General features: G+C 38.9%; 1 protein-coding gene across 2 annotated transcripts in view; it reads left to right on the forward strand.

Moving 5' to 3' along the window:
* LOC115633164 (Down syndrome cell adhesion molecule-like protein Dscam2) overlaps positions 1-16340 on the forward strand; it is a 44558-nt gene that overhangs the window by 643 nt on the left and 27575 nt on the right. For both annotated transcript variants that reach the window (XM_030530575.1, XM_030530576.1), the window contains exons 3-6: positions 706-852; positions 972-1089; positions 4315-4763; positions 4839-4983. In XM_030530575.1, the coding sequence (XP_030386435.1) occupies positions 706-852; positions 972-1089; positions 4315-4763; positions 4839-4983 (859 nt within the window). The remainder of the gene's footprint in view (positions 1-705; positions 853-971; positions 1090-4314; positions 4764-4838; positions 4984-16340) is intronic.

Consider the following 16340-nt stretch of genomic DNA (forward strand, 5'->3'; position numbering starts at 1 on the left):
CAAACAAAGTGCATTGTTTGTTTGGTGCATTGCCTCATGTGCAAACACTCCGAAAAATGAACTCAATTTAGACTTTGAATGTGAAATATTTGGCATTTTACAACTAAATGTCTTAAGTTCTGGTTTAAAATGAAGAAATTGATTCCAGTAATGTTTCTATTTTATTGAATTACTTAATAAGGCTTTGTTTTTTTTAGTTTCCCAGATGTATGTTATTGATATAAAATAAATGAATGAAGAAATTAATTCCAAAATTTGTGCAGTAATGTTTCTATTTTATTGAATTAAGATGTATGTTAATAATGTGAAATCATCCCTTAAATGATCGTTAAGAACGTTTTTATTAATCATACTTTTTGTTGTCTAAAAATGTCATTCTATATGTAGTATCTTATGGTACAAGAATAGGAAGATTTCCCAATGTGCCGACATTTCGAATTATTTTATTTTGTTTGTGTTGAATTGAAGTTCAGTTTGCTTTTTTTCGCAGTGTATTTCCATGCATTTGTGCAGTGTGGGAGTGCGCGTATGTGAGTGTTTCAGTCGTGCGCTTTGTTGCATAATTAACATTGTCCTTTGGCAAGTTTAAGCCTTTGCTTTTACGTTGACTTATATTGTTTTTAGCGCGGTCTATGTCAGACTTTTCTCCGCCTGTCTTCAACTTTGTGCATTTTTAATCCCGATTCCCTCCCCTGCTGCTTACAGATGGAAAATTCCATTTGCTGCCCACCGGCGAGCTGCTCATCCACAACTTGCAGGAAACCGATGAGTCGCAGTCCTTCCGATGCCGCAGCATGCATCGCCTGACCCGTCAGGTCGTTGTCAGCTCACCCACACGACTGAGAATCAACTGTAAGTAGAGCTGGACCTTGGGCAACAAAAATCAACTGCCTATTCCGTATTGCTGTCATTTTTCTCACTCACTCATACTCCTCTCTCTTTCTCCTCCTCTTTCTCTCTTTCTTGTACAGCACATCGCGGCATCATCTCGCCGAGCGTTGTGGAGCACACAGCCCATGTGCAGGTATCGCAGGACGAGGGGGCAGTGTTGTTGTGCGTGGCACAGGGCTGTCCTTCGCCTGAATATAGGTAAGCTATACTGCCAGGATGATGTAGTGTGGAAGAGAACGGAGGGGGTGGGCGTTGGCGTTGGCGCTGGCGCTGGCGGTAAATGTAGACTTTTGGCACACATTGCAAACTTTCGACGTTGACAGCTGCCTGTCTGGCTGTTTTCCTATTAGTTATTAGTGCCGCCTGCTTGACAGTCTATGGTCGCTTTTGTCGATGTATGTTGCATGTGTCTCTGTGTGTGTCTGTGTGTGTATGTATGTGTGTGTGTGTGTGTGCTAATTGCAATGCACACAGGCACGAACACAAGTGCTCGTTCACATACACCTCTATAGTGCGGTTCAGTTTCATAGATGTAGGTGGTTTGTTTGAACGCTTACCTTTTTATGTTAAACAGAGTTTGGCTTAGAAAAGAAACCAAGTGATTTAATGAAAACTTGGTTATCTAAGCCTCTCAGAATATATCAAAACTGATCGTTTAATATCTAAGTGATAAAATAATTAGTTTTCTCTTTAAACAAGCTTTGTATGCAGATCACAATCTTTATTAAGTAGCTATCAACACTAATTATTATTCGTTCACTATGTCTACTTCAATGAGTCTCCTACCGCTCGTTTTGCCTTAAATCTGTTTCCTTGAGAATTGGAAATCTTATCAAAAGTACTTCATCCGTAGAGCTGAATGTGAAACCAATTTAAATCCCAGTTTTTATATTTTTTAATTAGGGACAGAAGACAAAAATGTTTTGTCTTGCTATTGCGATTTTTTTTTTTTGTAAAAAGTCCTGACCCTTTTCAAAGTATTCAACAAACATAAAATCGGAAATTGATGCAGGTGGACAGTTATGTGATTTGAATGATTTTTCATGTCTCACGCCATAGAATGCTTACCGTGTTTGTTTTTTTATTTTAATTGTAAATGTGACTATTGAACAGTTCTTCTGTTCTATAAGTAGAGCTTGTTTGGGAGAAAACTGAAACCATTTGCAAAAATATTTATTCTATGAGTTGTATATTTATATTATTCGTTTCTAAAAAACTTCAAGTATGCCAAGAAAGTAAATCTAATTAAGTAAATCTATTAACAAACTTATTTCGTCAACGTAAGAAAAAGGGAAATTAGCTTCATTTTCGCTCTTTAATTGGAAAGTAACTGCTTTGTCCACAAATGGCACCCGTGCATATTTTTATGACCTGAAGTGTGTATATACAGGAATGTATGCACGTTTAGCTATTAGTTCGTGTTTACTTGGGCGTTTATGGTTGCAAAGCAAATAAATAAACAGCAACACATTAATTTTTAGAAAATGTGTCAAAAGAGTTTTTCCACACACACACACACACACACACACACACACACACACACACACACACAGAGAGAGAGAAACACACACATACTTAAATTGCTGGCAAGCCACAAACTAACAGACTTTCAACCACTCGTTATGTGCGTGAGTTTGAAGTGAAAGTATGTGAGTGTGTGTCTGGGTGTTGTGTCTGTGTCTGTGAGTGTGTGTCTGCCGCCTTATGTCCATTAATTGAAACGTGAGCTTCTCTAATGAAATTTCTGGAAAACTTTTAATGCTGTTCGCTGCAAAACTTGTTTTCATAATGAAGCGTACAGTGCGTATGTGTAATGCATGTAGTATGATGTATACGCCATGTTGGGCACACATTCAACACAACAGCGGACAGCAACAGCAGCGGCAGAACAAGAAAATAAAGACAAAAGAATAGGTAATGATGTGTGTAGTCGTAAATCTGTATGAGGCGGGGGTCGAAACATATGTGCACACATAATTACGCTTTGATAAGCAGACAAGTAATAAAAACTTTTGCTCTGGCATGGGAATAATACTCCTATGCTGCCTCAGCCGACTTCGTAGCTAGAACAAAAGAATTCAAGCGACCAGCACCAACCAGGGCAGATAGACAACGAGGCGGTGGCAGCCCAGCAGGATTACGAACGCGGGCAGAAAAACGAAGCTAAACAACACAACACAACACAAAAAAAAGTATTGTTGCCATTTCATAATTAATGTGCACAGAGACAACGGAAAATGAGCGACGAGAGGTGGGACTAATGCAGCATGCGCTAATGGGCGAGAGAGCAGTGATAAAGGGGCAGAGGAAGTAGAACCAGACAATCAGACATTCAATGATATGCAAACAGTCAGCTTATCAGACCTTGAACTCGCACATGGGCTTTAAGTTTCAGCAATGGAGAAAGCTGGAATATTCTATAGCACTAAAGAGTTACTGTCGAAAGAATAGTTCTATAACTGAAATGCTGTTAGGCAGTCAGGAAGCCAGGCGTGTGTAGAAAGATAAATCGAACCACTTTAATTATATATGATGTATAATAAATACTACTATTCTTCATTCTACTTTATTCGATATGCATTTAGTTTTAGATGAATCAACAATGATTCAACTTTATTCGATATTACTTTATTCGATAAACATATAGTAAGCTTAGTCTAAAAGTTTGAATAATTAGCTTTTATTACTAGCCAATGATTCTTCGATCTGATATTTCATTAAATTAATGCTGACCATTTTTATTCCGTTCGATAAAAACTTTCCATGAGCGCTTTGTTTAAAAACTCTTTCCAGTTCAAAAACTTTAGTCTGTTCAGGGGTTACTAAGCTCCTTGTTTAATCCAACTTAATAAATACAATTATAATTATACTTGTATTATTTATTTATATGGGCTAGGCCAGAAGTAGATTAAAAAAGTTCAGAATAATCCAATTCTTTGATTGGCTCCTAGAGTTCAAACAAGCAGATATTTTCAGCAAAATCTTTTCTGCTCGTTTCCAATTAATTTCTGACTAGAATTGAGGCCTCAAAATCATATTCTAAGTTGTGGTGGAAATGAAGCCATAATTAAATATTTTTTATCCACACATAACTAACTTAACGAAGCCTGGGAACTAAATCCGGAAGACACAGAGAGGAAAAGGTAGAGTTGAGAATATTAGACATTGAGCAATCTTATCTACATTATTAGTATAAAATAGAAAGGTTACAGAAATTTATTATAAGAACAGGCCTAGAGAATGGATTTGATAAGTCACAGACTATGGCTTAGAGCAAAGTAAATTGAGTCCTAAGTATAAAAAAGGCAATCTAACATAGTTGTTGAGGGGTGCTTGAATTGAGAATTAATGATTTAATTTAAAAGCTATGCCACCAAAGTCTTCAACTCATACGGGCACTGACGAACTCTCCACTCTTTGCAGCTGGTACACCCAAAACGGTCCCGGTCCTCTGCCCGTTCTGAGCGGTCCACGTGTGCGTCTGCTCGGACCCATTCTAGCCATTGAGGCCGTCACTGGTGAGGATTCAGGCGTCTACAAATGTACGGCCAGCAATGTGGGTGGCGAGGCCAGCGCCGAATTGCGCCTCACTGTGGCCACACCCATACAGGTGGAGATCTCGCCGAATGTATTGAGCGTCCATATGGGGGGACAGGCGGAGTTTCGCTGCCAGGTCACTAGTAATGGCAGCCCAGTGGGCATGCAGAACATACTTTGGTACAAGGACGGACGTCAGCTGCCCTCGTCCGGGCGCATTGAAGATACATTGGTGGTGCCACGTGTCAGTCGTGAGAATCGGGGCATGTATCAGTGTGTGGTGCGACGACCTGAGGGCGATACATTTCAGGCCACAGCGGAACTGCAATTGGGAGGTAAGCTAAGCAGGGAGATATTTCAAGTGGATGTGATTTAAATATTTATTACTATATTGTTTTCAATTCCTACAGATGCGCCGCCGGTGCTGCTCTATAGCTTCATCGAGCAGACACTGCAGCCAGGGCCAGCTGTGAGCTTAAAATGCTCAGCAGCCGGCAATCCAACGCCACAAATTTCATGGACATTGGACGGATTTCCGCTACCATCAAACGGAAGGTAATTGAACTTGTTGAAAAGCGGCGCATGAAATGAAACCAAGCGCTATTTTTCCTCCCTCCAGAGAGAGAGGGCGGGAGAGAGAGGGTGAGCGCGGGGGCAGTAGAGGGTTGCAGGGGATGTGGGAGAAAGCGAGCTAAACAAATGCGCGTGGCAATGGCAACGCTGCGGGCGCTCGGTCGGTCTGTCAGTCTGTCAGTCTGTCTGTCGGACGGTCGGTCGGTCGGACGGTCGGTCGTATGTTCGTTCTTCCACTCGGCTTGTCTCGGCACAACTCGGCGAGACGCGCCGCGACGCGCCTGTGGATGTGCTATGAATATTTTTTTCAGTTTTCCCCCATTTTTTTCTATTTATTCTCTTCTTTTTTGTTGTTGTAGCTGCATTGGTAGTGGTAACCATTTGCCGGCTGCATTTATTGCTATACTTCTGTTTGCATCCAGCCAAATGGGTATAATAACTTTAGTTAGTTGTTTTGTAACGCAATGATGGACTTGGATAGTCGGTGATGAGTTCCAAAATATATGATCTACCTATGTATCTGTCGGAGATGAATTTAATTGTGATGCATTATAAACACCTTGCTCTCAGCTGACCTGCTCGACTAATCATTTTGTGGCTTAAAGTAGATTTAAGAAGAAGTTTGCGATCAAAGTATAATGAAAAATAATATCAAATATAATACGAGCTTCTGCAGTGAAATTAAATGAAATCAATTCCATTGACGCTTTGGTTTGTCAAGGAATGTTAACTATCCATCTTCAAAAGGTCTTTGTTATGTTTTCTGTTATTTTATGTCAGGTTTGTGTATAATTTTGTATATGGAAAGCAAGTCTTTGAGAGAGCGGTGACACAATGTTATCTTCAATATTTAAGTCGTTTCTATTAATATAATAATAAATCCCATTGAAGTTGTTTATGTGGTTTTTAGATACATACTGTGAACACTCTAAACGCATTTCTGAATCTTTTAATTTTGTAATAAATTTCCCGCCGTAACAAATAAATAAACAAATAGTAGTAAAATGAAATAAACTAAAAAATTTTAAGTGTTAATTATAAAATAAATAGCTAAAATAAAAAAAGTGAAATGAAATACAATAGATTCTATCGTCACATAAAAGAAAAATACAATTTTAAAAAGGATATATAAATTGACTAACATAACTTCGTGAAACTCAGAATGTACAAATTAAATATTAAATAACAAATTCGCATGTAGGTAAAAGTATTTAAATAAAATAAATAAATAAGTAAATCAAATAAATTAACAACTTTAGAAAAATTGAAAAAAATAAAAAACAAAAAAAATAAATTAAATAAACAAATAATACTTGTATATATAAAAAAAAATAACTAAAACAAGTAAAAAAGCTATAATAATGAAACTTGGCATACTGACACATAATCACTAACTGGGGGTATTTGCCAAATTTGTGGTCGAAATTCGAATCAAAAAAGTAAAACAAACTCGTATAGCGTACACACAGAAGGCATCTTTGTGCAAAATTTGGTGTCTCTAACTCTTATAGTCTCTGAGATCCAGGTGTTCATACGGACGGACGGGCAGACGGGCAGACATAGATCGACTCGTCTTGTCATGCTGATCAAGAATATACACTTTGTGGGGTCTGCCACGCCTTCACACTTTTTTCAGCTCACGCAAACCTGATATACTCTTGTACATTTCATGTACAGAGTATAAATATTAAAAACACATGAAAAAACCAATTACTATAAATACAAAGAAAAGAAATAAATAACTAAAACATATAACTTAAATAAATATATTAAGTAGCAAAACAATAAATTAATTTAAATAAAATACGATTTATTGACAAGTTCTTTTCCATTTGCCCAGAGCTCAACAATTATTGATATCGAAACAGAAATTTATAATGCATTTGTCTAGGGTATATAGTTTTCGGTGATACAAAAGGCGCAGCAGTTCTTGTTTCCTTTTTGCATGTTTTTGCTTTTGGCTTTTAAAAATGTTATACACACACACAAACATACCTCCATATATCTACAACATATAGAAAAGGTCCATGGCGGCAACTGGCAACTGCAGCTGCCAATGTGGTTGCTGCGCCTACCGGGCCCAAACGTCTGCTTCAACGTTCATTCACTCGCTGGCTGCCTTCCTAGTTCCTGTTGCCTGATGGCTGATGCCGGCCTGGTGCCTGATGCCTAGTGCCTAGTGCCTCCTTCCCCTGCCTGCTTGCCGGTTGCCTCTTATAACATGCTCCCAACGTCTGTTGACGTTTGCCTTTGCGCTTTGCGTTTTGCATGTGAATTTGTACAGTTGTGTGTGTGTGTGTGTCCTCTGTCTGTCTGTGTGTGTGTGTGTGAGAGTGGGACTCTGCATTTGTATTTGTTAATTAAGCCATGCAAGTCTATGTTGCCAGTTGGCCTGTCCCTCCTCAGGCCTTCAGCCTTTTCTTACGCATTTAATTGCATTTTTAGCCAGCCTAGTTGAATCGCTCATTTCATTTTGGTTTATTAAATGCAAAGGCTTCTGCTAAGCATCCTGGCTTTAATGACATTGACATCTATGCCAGACTACCAGCAAATGTACTAGTGGCTAAACAAATAGTGGAACTAAAAACCAACAACAACGAAAACAAGCAATCGCGGTGACATCGATTGATTGCCATTGCCACTGCCAACGAGTTAGTGAACGAAAATTCATTTGATTTTTAGTCCACTTCTTTTTTGCTCGTTGTCAGTATCCCAAGTCCCCCTCCCGCAGATCATGGGTATGTTTGCCAACTGCCACTAATTGTTTGACTTGCGACAGTAATGATTTGCAAGTCAAAGTTAGTCGCCGAAGTTGCTGTTGTTATTGCTGTCGTTGATTAAAAAATAGCTGCAACTCTTCTCTATTCTCCTCCTCTTCGTGTCTTCCTCTCCATTTTTTTTATTTGCACGGCTTTGTTGTAATTCCTCGCTGTTTACCATGCAAAACAAATGTCAAAGAGAAATAACAAAAAAGTGGGAATAAAAATGTTGGGAATAAAAAACAAATCAGACAACATCGCCATCATTGAAGAATCACAGTCACTAGTGCCAAAGTCAACAATGTCCTCCGGAGAGAGTTATTGTACAAATTAAGTGACAAAACGTGGTACAAAAGAAGGTTTAGCAAAATCAGAAATCACTCCCAGTCCTTGGTTCCTGGAATAAATACTATAAATTTACTGTGCTTAAGAATAAAATAAAATAAGCACGGCTTATAATCAGAAATTGAGTAACGGAAAAATTCGCCCTCCTAATTTGTTCAGTAAATATGGTCAGTTGTACCTACAATAATGCTTTATAAAGCTCACCGTAAACTGATCACGTATTCTTAGCAATAAGTTTAAGATAAAATATCCAGATCAATCCAGGAAGTGCTTTTAAGAGAGGACCGCAATCTGTTCTATTGTGAGGGTGCAAGTATTTTGACCCAAATAAAATGAGTACTGATTATTATGGACCCTATTGTAAAACTTCCAAGGGAACGTGCTCATTTATTCTGGACGCGATCGTAGGAGTGCAACTCTAAAAGCCTTGCACTCAGCCGACTGCCCATGCGCAGCTGTTGCATTCCAAAGCTTTTTATTTGCCAAAAATAAGCTTTCCTAATCTAATTAGATTTCCGGCTTAAGCAGATGATTTATTTCTGCTCAAGTCTTACTCAAGATCGGATGCACGTCGCTCTAAAGCACTTATAATATTTAATAAGGTCACGTGTTAGACCCAAAATATTTAATCGGAAGACATCGTCTCCATATAAAAACTGTGCGATTTATTCGAGGTGCCGGACTATTTTAATACCCCCACCTAAGCGCGCCGCCGTGATTATTTTGATTGTTTTTATATTTTGGTGCAATTTGGCATTTACACCAGGTAAGCCTCGTGCAATAATGTCAATAATTTAATGCTTCTAACAAGCATCCCTTTACACCAGTGAAACTGCCTCGACATATATTGGTGGCTTTTGTTTTGGGCTACCAACGCATTTGCGAAATTTTGGTACGCTTACCCAGCCCAGACCGCAGCGTCGGTGCTAGGAACACGTGTGTTAAGGCCCAGCATGGGCAGGCGTTAGAGACACTCCCGGCTAGCTCAGTTGCCAGAGCATGAACTGATGCTAAAGCCCAACACCAGCTCTACTGAACCCCAGAATTTGACTCCAATGCGCGCACTATAAGCTGATCTTTCGTATTAAAACATGGCGCTTGCCAAATCCACCTCCAGTTTAAATGGTTTTAGATCTGACCGCACCTAATTGAAAGAGACACACAGACCACAATCTTTGTATCGATGGGATAAGTCATATTTGCCAATAATCTTAATTTAATAGGTTAAATCTAATTCTGTTTTCTTTTTACGTCTTATAAAGCCTCGGTGCGCTATGAGTATATTGTTGCAAACATAATATGCCAATTTGTATCAACAGCCAATCATCGTCAACAGGCCTGCTGACATCGATGGACTCTGAATGTTGTAAGTACGGCACCGTCAAAAATATTAAGTGTAAAAGGTCATAAATTGAGTGCAACAATAGCATAGCAATCTGCTAGAAAACGTGTTTACTTAAAACGCCTATAATTGAATGCGGCGTACATTTTGTTAGTATACTTAACTATTCACCTTTATTCTTGTATATATCACTTCCTAATTATAAGTAATTTTGTAAAAACACTTCTTATTTTCCTTATTTTACTTAAACTTCCTATCTTAATCAATATGAATTGTTTCTAAAGATGAATTTTCTTGAATTATATGCGGTTATTTTTGAAGAAAACATGATATAATTTAATTTCCCTATGGGCACCTAAAGTATCTCACACCTCAATTGCAAAAAGGGTAGGATCCTATAATTTCTCCGATCCTACAGGTAGGGAGGGTATAGAAGAAGAACACTTCCATCTTGGTTCTTCAAATACATAAAGTAGACGCATCTCAAGGTAATACAAGTGGCTTTTTGGATTCATTCCTTATCTGTCTACGAATTTTTATTTATGTGACGGCCATGGAGTAAGCAGCACCAAAGAACCCCCCCATTAGCCCTGAGCACGGCTGGACCCCTATAGTAGACAGAGGTGTTGCCGAGACCGCATGATGTCGTGCACGTTACATAAGATAAAATGGCGCCCAACGCGTGGGGCCCGAAGAAGAAGAAATTTTAGGCTTCATGTCTAAACACCCCGCGCTTCCCAAAATTCCCTTCTAAATTCCCTTTTCTCCGTAAACCACGCCTAATCATCCAACGTTCTTTTATTAGTTTCCGACCGTATATTTTGAATCTAGCTAGGAGAAGCTGACTTTAAGGTTATTGCCGTAGTCAGACCAGCAGTCAATTAATACGAGATTATTGTAAGTTTATGTCTGCTGTAATAAGCAGTCATAAATCTTTCAAGTAAAATATTACGTTAAATATCTCATTGCTTAGGACTATTAGATCTGATTGGTAGTCGAATCTTTTCCAAGTAAAAAGTATTTAAGTATTATATTTCATTCTAAATAGAATCGAGATTGTTCAAGCTGGATATTTTCGGCATGTCCCTCTTCAATTTGGAATGTAATTCTATTTGATTTTTAAGTAGTTTCAGTATTTTCCATTGAGATGCCCTGCTTTATGCATGTATACATAAATTGTTGTGTGAGTGCTTATGGATAAGTCCCATTTAATAAATTTTTCGCAACTATCTTTTATCTATCGATATATCAAGATTGTTATACTCTTATAAGAAAAAAAAATTTTTTTCATTAATTCATAGTCATGGCTGTACGTCGTAGTACCGAGGACTTAGTCAGCTTATCAGGCGTACCGAACGAGTCTGTTATATGTACCATTTGTAATGACACAAGTTCAGAGATAGGTTTCACCGAAACCGTCTGCAAGCATAAGTTTCATAGGAACTGTCTATCAGAGTGGTTGAGTAATAACAACTCATGCCCAATTTGTAGGCAGCCTTGTACGCTCGCACAGAGCTCCGATAATCTCTCGGCACAACCTAGGTCAAATTCTGGAGGTGTCGTTGGGAGACCTCGTGCTCCAGTAGGTAACACTCAGTCAAGTGCCGCCCCTAGAACTCGGCAGGCAACGAGAGCACAAAATAGAAATACTCCAAGTAGAGTAAATATGCAGCCATCATCTAGTTCGCGCATAAGGCATGCACCAGGTGTTCAGGCTTCCGAGACTAATACCATATCCGAAGACCGTATTCAACAAATAATTGCTAATTCTTTAGAAAACTATCGGCTAAATATTACTGCGTCAGTAACTGACCAGATCAGCGCCGCAGTACGGAATTTGTCTTTGTCTGGCCTTTCAAGAGAAGCCCGAGAAGAGCCACAACTTTAATGGGAAAATGATATTCATTTAGGCGGTCCGCGTTCAGTCATTGGACACGACCATAGTCAAAGAAATAGAACGGCCAATGTTCGAGCCACTACACAGGAATTTACGATTGATCGTCCCGATAGAATTTCAAATGTTATTTCTAATTGGAAATTAAAATTCTCGGGATCTGCAAATGACATCCCAATCGAAGATTTTATATACAGAGTAAATTGTTTGACTTCACAATATTTCGATGGAAACTTTGAGTTATTGTACCAGTTTGCAAATCTATTGTTTTCCGGACCTGCTCTTTCTTTCTTTTGGAGAGTTCATAGGACCGTAGGTCATATGGATTGGTTTGAGTTGTGTAACCGCTTGAGAGAGAGATATCAAGATCAGCGAACTGACCGAGATATTAAAAATGCAATGAGGTGTCGGAAGCAAGGCAATAATGAGAGCTTTGACGAATTTCTCGATGCAATGTTAGCAATTGCCGATTCATTAAGAGATCCCATGTTAGAAAGTGACATAATTATTGAAGTTAGACATAACTTAAAGCCAGAATTAAAACTTGAATTATTGCACGTAAATACACCAGACTTAGCCACTTTACGTAAGGAATGTCATCGCCACGAAGAATTCTATCGTCACCTTCGAACGAAACCATATCCCAAGCGATTTATTAATTCTATCAATCATGAAGAGAATTATGATGAACCACCAGAACAAGATTTTGAAATTGTCGATCAGGTCTGCGCGATACACCAAGCAAATAAGTTGAAATGTTGGAACTGTGACGAGCAAGGTCATAGATACCATGATTGTTTAAAACCTCGTCGTGTTTTCTGCTACGGGTGTGGCTTACTTGATACTTATAAGCCCAACTGTGTTAAATGTACACCGATATCGGAAAACTCAGCACAGGATGTCCACCGTGTTTCGATAGGGGATGTCCGACGTTAGCCTTGGGTTCAAATACAGTTTCATCTCAAGCATTACCAGACATACCATATAATACACCAGACGTAACACGTAATTTTCCATTCAAACCATATCATATACGATTACAAGAATTTAGGCAACGGAAAGCTGAGATTTTCAATGCTGTTCCAAAGCATCGTTCTTCATTACGCATGAGTAAATTTTGGCTCAATAGACACCGGTTAAAACAATTTAAAATATCTTCCATTGTATATAAAAGTAACGATATACGCCCTTTTACTAGCATAGAGATATTTGGCACCTCGTATTTGGCACTTTTAGATAGTGGGGCCAACAAAAGCGTAATTGGTGGAACACTGGCGGAACAAGTTATCTCCAAACAAATGCAATTTAATTATATAAAAGGAGTAGTACATACAGCAGATGGCCACAAGCAAAGCGTTGCTGGAACGATAATAATACCCTTGACGTATAACTCAGTTCAAGAAGACTTTGAATTTCTAGTAGTACCGTCCATTCAACAGAATGTGATTTGTGGAATGGATTTCTGGAAAATATTTCACATTTCTATTTTACCAACTTGTTCTATAAGCGAAATTAATGTGGAAATAAACGAAGATTCGAACCAATTATTACTATCCGATGTTCAGAGACTTAAATTACAATCTGTCATTAATTACTTTCCCTCATCTGAACGTGATGGATTAGGGGAGACCTCATTGGTTGAGCATACAATTGACACGGCAGATGCCAAACCTATTAAGCAAAGGTTTTACCCTTTATCTCCGGCTAAGGAGAAACTTTTGTGTGAAGAAGTTGACCGCATGATCAATTTAGGTGTTGTGGAAGAAGCTCCGTCATCGCCGTGGTCCTCTCCAGTCACACTCGTCGTCAAGCCAGGAAAAGTTAGGTTCTGTCTTGATGCTCGTAAGGTTAATGCAGTAACCATCAAGGATGCATATCCAATGCCAATTCTAGAGGGCTTGCTTAGTAGACTGCCTCCTGTGCATTGCATTTCAAAAATCGATCTAAAAGATGCATTTTGGCAAATTCGATTAGATCAGGATTCTCGTGCAAAAACAGCTTTTACTATTCCGAATCGACCCCTGTATCAGTTTAAACGAATGCCTTTCGGCCTCACAAACGCTCCACAAACCATGTGTAGGTTGATGGATCAGGTTATACCATATCAGTTAAAATCACATGTATTAGTATATCTCGATGATTTATTGATAATGTCATCTAATTTTGAAGAGCACTTAGAGCATCTTGCTACAGTATCCACACAACTGCGCAAAGCTGGACTTACCATAAACGTTAGTAAGAGCAAGTTTTGTTTAAATAAAGTTGATTATCTTGGATATGTTGTTGGCGAAGGTACACTTCAAATTAACCCTGATAAGATTCAAGCCATTGAAGAATTTCCAGCGCCTAAGACGCGCAAACAACTTAGAAGATTCCTAGGAATTACTGGTTGGTACCAGCGATTCATTTCCCAGTATTCATCAGTAATTTTTCCGCTCACGGAATTACTGCGTGGCAAATCGTTCGAATGGAATGAGCAAGCTCAAACGGCATTTGTCGATATCAAGCATAGACTATGCACAGCTCCATTTTTAGTCCATCCGAATTATGAAAAAGAATTTATTGTACAATGTGATGCCTCAATGTATGGCGTGGGTGCGGTTTTAGCTCAACTGGACGAAACAGGATGCGAGCGACCTATCGCATATATGTCTAAGAAATTAAATAGAGCTCAACGTAACTATACTGTTACTGAGCTTGAATGTTTAGCTGTAGTATTAGCTATAAAGAAATTCCGTATGTATGTTGAAGAACACTCTTTCAAAGTCGTCACTGATCATTCAAGCCTTCGTTGGCTTATGAACCAAGCTGACTTGAGTGGAAGATTGGCGAGATGGGCAATTAAATTGCAGGGATTCAATTTCAGCATCGAGCATCGTAAAGGAAGCGAAAATGTAGTAGCAGATGCGTTATCTCGTTCATTCGAAGAAAGTAACGAAATTGCCGCAGTAGAGATTGAACTCTTTCCAGAAATTGATTTAGATTCTGAAGCTTTTCGGTCCCCCGAATACAGTAAGCTTAAAGATAACTATTTGTCATCTAATCTACCAGACTTTCGAGTAATTGATAATTACATCTATCGGCGTAGCAGTTTTCATGAAGGAAGTGCAGATAAAGAGGACAGTTGGAAATTGTTTGTTCCAGAAGCATTGCGTAATAACGTGATAAGCTCCGCTCATGATCAACCATCGTCAGGACATTGTGGTATTGCCAAATGCCTTGAACGTATTCGACGTAGATTTTATTGGCCAAAAATGGTTAGTGATGTGCGGGACTATATAGGCAAGTGTGATATATGTAGAACATCCAAACACCCGACATGCGCACTTAAACCACCCATGGGAAATCAAGTGTCGAGCGAAAGACCCTTTCAGCGATTATATATTGATTTCATTGGTCCATTTCCTCGAACTAAAAGTGGAAAAGTCGGAATTTTTATTGTTCTTGACCATTTTTCAAAGTTTACCTTTCTTAAGGCAGTGAAGAAATTCACGTCAAAAATCGTTATAGACTTTTTGAGAGAAGAACTATTTACATGTTTTGGAGTACCCGAAGTAATTGTAAGCGATAATGGCACTCAATTTAAAAGCCATGATTTTGCGGCATTTATATCCAAGTACGGTATTCAGCACATTTGCACAGGCGCATATGCTCCACAATCAAACGCTGCAGAAAGAGTCAATCGATCTATTAATGCAGCGTTAAGAGCTTATATACGAACCGATCAGCGTACATGGGACGTATATTTACCTAGTATTAATTCGTCGTTAAGAAATTCAATCCATCAGTCAATTGAAATGTCGCCATACTTTGTAGTATTTGGCCAACATATGATAACTCACGGTCAAGATTATAAGTTGTTAAAGAAATTAGACTTACTCAGCGAAGGAATTGAGAAATTGGGAAGAGCTGATGATTTTCAGAAAATTCGTTCAACGATAGGAAAACAGTTAACGAAAGCCTACGAAAAGAATCAGCGAACATATGATTTGAGAAGTAGACCACGATCATTTGAGGTGGGGCAAGAGGTAATAAAACGAAATTTTGCCTTGAGCAATATGTCTACTAATTTCAATGCAAAATTAGCCCCAATAGGAACCAAAGCCAGAATTAAGCAGAAGCTTGGCCAATCTATCTATCTTCTCGAAGATCTTAAAGGAAGAGAATTAGGAAAATTTCATGCCAAAGATATTTGGTAAAGAAGATTCGAAAAGCACCCTTTGTTTTTTTTCAGCTTTTATCTTAGGCTGGTAGCCAAGATTAAACCTGTGGTGTGAGGGTGCAAGTATTTTGACCCAAATAAAATGAGTACTGATTATTATGGACCCTATTGTAAAACTTCCAAGGGAACGTGCTCATTTATTCTGGACGCGATCGTAGGAGTGCAACTCTAAAAGCCTTGCACTCAGCCGACTGCCCATGCGCAGCTGTTGCATTCCAAAGCTTTTTATTTGCCAAAAATAAGCTTTCCTAATCTAATTAGATTTCCGGCTTAAGCAGATGATTTATTTCTGCTCAAGTCTTACTCAAGATCGGATGCACGTCGCTCTAAAGCACTTATAATATTTAATAAGGTCACGTGTTAGACCCAAAATATTTAATCGGAAGACATCGTCTCCATATAAAAACTGTGCGATTTATTCGAGGTGCCGGACTATTTTAATACCCCCACCTAAGCGCGCCGCCGTGATTATTTTGATTGTTTTTATATTTTGGTGCAATTTGGCATTTACACCAGGTAAGCCTCGTGCAATAATGTCAATAATTTAATGCTTCTAACAAGCATCCCTTTACACCAGTGAAACTGCCTCGACATATATTGGTGGCTTTTGTTTTGGGCTACCAACGCATTTGCGAAATTTTGGTACGCTTACCCAGCCCAGACCGCAGCGTCGGTGCTAGGAACACGTGTGTTAAGGCCCAGCATGGGCAGGCGTTAGAGACACTCCCGGCTAGCTCAGTTGCCAGAGCATGAACTGATGCTAAAGCCCAACACCAG

This window comes from Scaptodrosophila lebanonensis, unplaced genomic scaffold (assembly GCF_003285725.1).
Source record: "Scaptodrosophila lebanonensis strain 11010-0011.00,11010-0021.00 unplaced genomic scaffold, SlebRS2 tig00001415-arrow-pilon, whole genome shotgun sequence".
Taxonomy (NCBI): Eukaryota; Metazoa; Arthropoda; class Insecta; order Diptera; family Drosophilidae; genus Scaptodrosophila; species Scaptodrosophila lebanonensis.